Source organism: Arachis stenosperma, chromosome 2, assembly GCF_014773155.1.
Source record: "Arachis stenosperma cultivar V10309 chromosome 2, arast.V10309.gnm1.PFL2, whole genome shotgun sequence".
NCBI lineage: Eukaryota > Viridiplantae > Streptophyta > Magnoliopsida > Fabales > Fabaceae > Arachis > Arachis stenosperma.
In genome coordinates, this window is record NC_080378.1 from 65,458,928 (window position 1) to 65,461,383 (window position 2,456).

The window sequence follows — 2,456 nt, forward strand, 5'->3', positions numbered from 1 at the left end:
TATCTCTAAAAATTATTTTCTGAGCTACTAGCATAAATGACACTACTAACATATTTATTATGAGAATAAAACATGTATGATGAGCCCTTAGCATTGCTAAAGTCATCAGAGAGTGCTGGTGCTAAGCTGCACCAGTAAACTGTAAACCTGGTTAAACCGATTTCCTGTTTTTAACTAAAACAGACCAGGTAACCTTATAATATCTTTCAAGCAACTTCTAATACTAATATAATGATAATATTATACTATTATCTTTCTTCTCTCATGAGTCGAGTCCGGTTTGTCAAACTGAGCCTATTTACGAAAACTAGAATCAAAACACCTAACCGATACGGTTCAAAAACTAGGTTCTCCGTGGCCGCGTTGTCGAGCTTGCTTCAAAAGAGGTTTTGGCTTAAAGATGTCATAATGACAATGAGGATTGAGATGCTTGATGATACAGCAGAGGTGTTCCCTTTACTGATCTTCCGGAGAAATTCGTGCCTGTAGAAAAGATCCGCGTACTCGAAAATCGGGGTTGTTACATTCTACCCTCCTTAAAGAAAATTTTGCCCACAAAATTTAACATGCACATAAGAAGTTATAGTATTATCTAACACAAACAAAACCATAGTGTGGTACTCACCTCGAGTGGAAGAATTATATGCATTAGTGTTGCCAGCAGTTACGGTAAAAACCCTTCCTTGTTGTTGTGGCCTAGCTGGATTTCGAACAAACCTTTTTGGGCAATTCCTCGATATATGTCCATACTCTCCGCAAGAGAAACAAATGTGTGTCCCATATCTACAAGCTCTATTTCCATGATCCTTCCCACACCTTGAGCATACTGAAATATCCTGAGTTTGCTGAGATTGACCTCCTTCTTCCTCTCCCCGATTATTGTTGTCGTAGTTGCCATTGTTACGAGCGAGAAAGTTACCATTTCGTTGATTCCTATTTTGGCGATCGATTTGACCATTGAACTTAAAGTTACGACCTTGAGGGGCTAGATATTGAATATAGTCTCTTCCTAAGGCTTCCCTACGATCTGCTCGAGCTATCGCCACCTTTTTCGAACATTCTTCCACTAGTTTACTTTTATTCACCAGTTCAGCAAAATTTTGTATCTCTAATGGAACTACTGAACTCATCAGATCCTCACGAAGGCCCCCTTCGAACTTCAAACACTTCCATTTTTCAAAGTCAGCAGGATTCCCTTGACAAATCTTGGAGAAACGGCACAAGTCATCAAACTTACGGGCATATTCTGCAACAGTTGTGTTACCCTGTTTCAGTTGCATAAGTTCCATCTCCTTAGCATCACGAGCTGCCCTCGGAAAATACTTCTTATAAAATTCATCCGTAAAAGTATCCCAAGGGATATCACCTTCATCTTGTTGCAACAGTTGCTGTATCCCCTGCCACCAATGCTCAGCTTCTCCTTCCAGCATATAAGTAGCGAACTCCACGTGTTGACCTTCCGGAACATGCTGTGTGTAACAACCCTGATTTTCGAGTACATGAGATCTTTTCTGAAAGTACGAATTTCTCCGGAAGATCAGTAAAGGGAACACCTCTGTTATATCATCAAGCATCGCAATCCTCATTATCATTATGCCATCCTTAAGCTAGAACCTCCTTTGAGGCAAGCTCGATAATGCAATCGCGAAGAACCTAGTTTTTGAACCGTATCGGTTGGCAGTTTTGATTCTGATTCTCGTAAATAGTCTTTGTTTGACGAACCGGACTCGATTCATGAGAGGATAGAGATAATAGTATAATATTATCATTATATTAGTATTAGAAAATGCTTGAATGATATTATAAGGTTACCTAGTCTATTTTTGTTAAAAACAGAAAATTAGTTTAACCGGGTTTACGGTTTACTGGTGCAGCTTAGCACCAGCACTCTCTGATGACTTTAGCAATGCTAAGGCCTCATTATACATGTTCTATTATCATAATAAATATGTTACTAGTGTCATTTATGCTAGTAGCTCAGAAAATAATTTTTAGAGATGTTTTTACGAGTGTTCCGATACACCTAGTTTTAGTAGTTGTACACCAGAGATATTTTAATATTATTTTAATCCACCTCCAAGCCAACCAATCACAACTCACCCTACACCCCCAAAACCCCTAAGGCTGCCTCATTTGCTCATTGTGGCCGAAAATCACCAAGAGAAAAAGGAGAGAAAGTTCTTGGTTCATAAATCTTCAAAGCTTGATTTCTTCTGAACTAAAACTCAAATCAAAACTCCGATTTCACCAAAATGATCCTCTCTTCTTCCTCTACATAACCATATAACATATCAAGGCCGGAAATAAGGTGAGATGGCTGTCTCCCTCCCTCTTCAATTCGGTTTTCAAGGAAAACCATGTAAACATGTGTTTTCTTGATGTTTTTCCTTAGGAATCATGCTTAACTTGACTTGAGGGCCAAGAAACGTGAATTTCCAGCAACTCTAGGGTGATAT

General features: G+C 38.9%; 1 protein-coding gene across 1 annotated transcript; it reads right to left on the reverse strand.

The window, feature by feature from the left end:
* Window positions 1-536: 536 nt before the first annotated feature.
* Window positions 537-1,430, reverse strand: LOC130962952 (uncharacterized). Its single transcript, XM_057889109.1, has one exon. The coding sequence runs from the start codon at window positions 1,428-1,430 to the stop codon at window positions 537-539; it is 894 nt and encodes a 297-aa protein (XP_057745092.1).
* Between the last annotated feature and the right edge of the window lie 1,026 nt (window positions 1,431-2,456).

Excerpts from the sequence above, each read along its gene's own strand:
- LOC130962952 (XM_057889109.1), bottom strand. The coding sequence starts at position 1,430 with ATGCTGGAAGGAGAAGCTGAGCATTGGTGGCAGGGGATACAGCAACTG.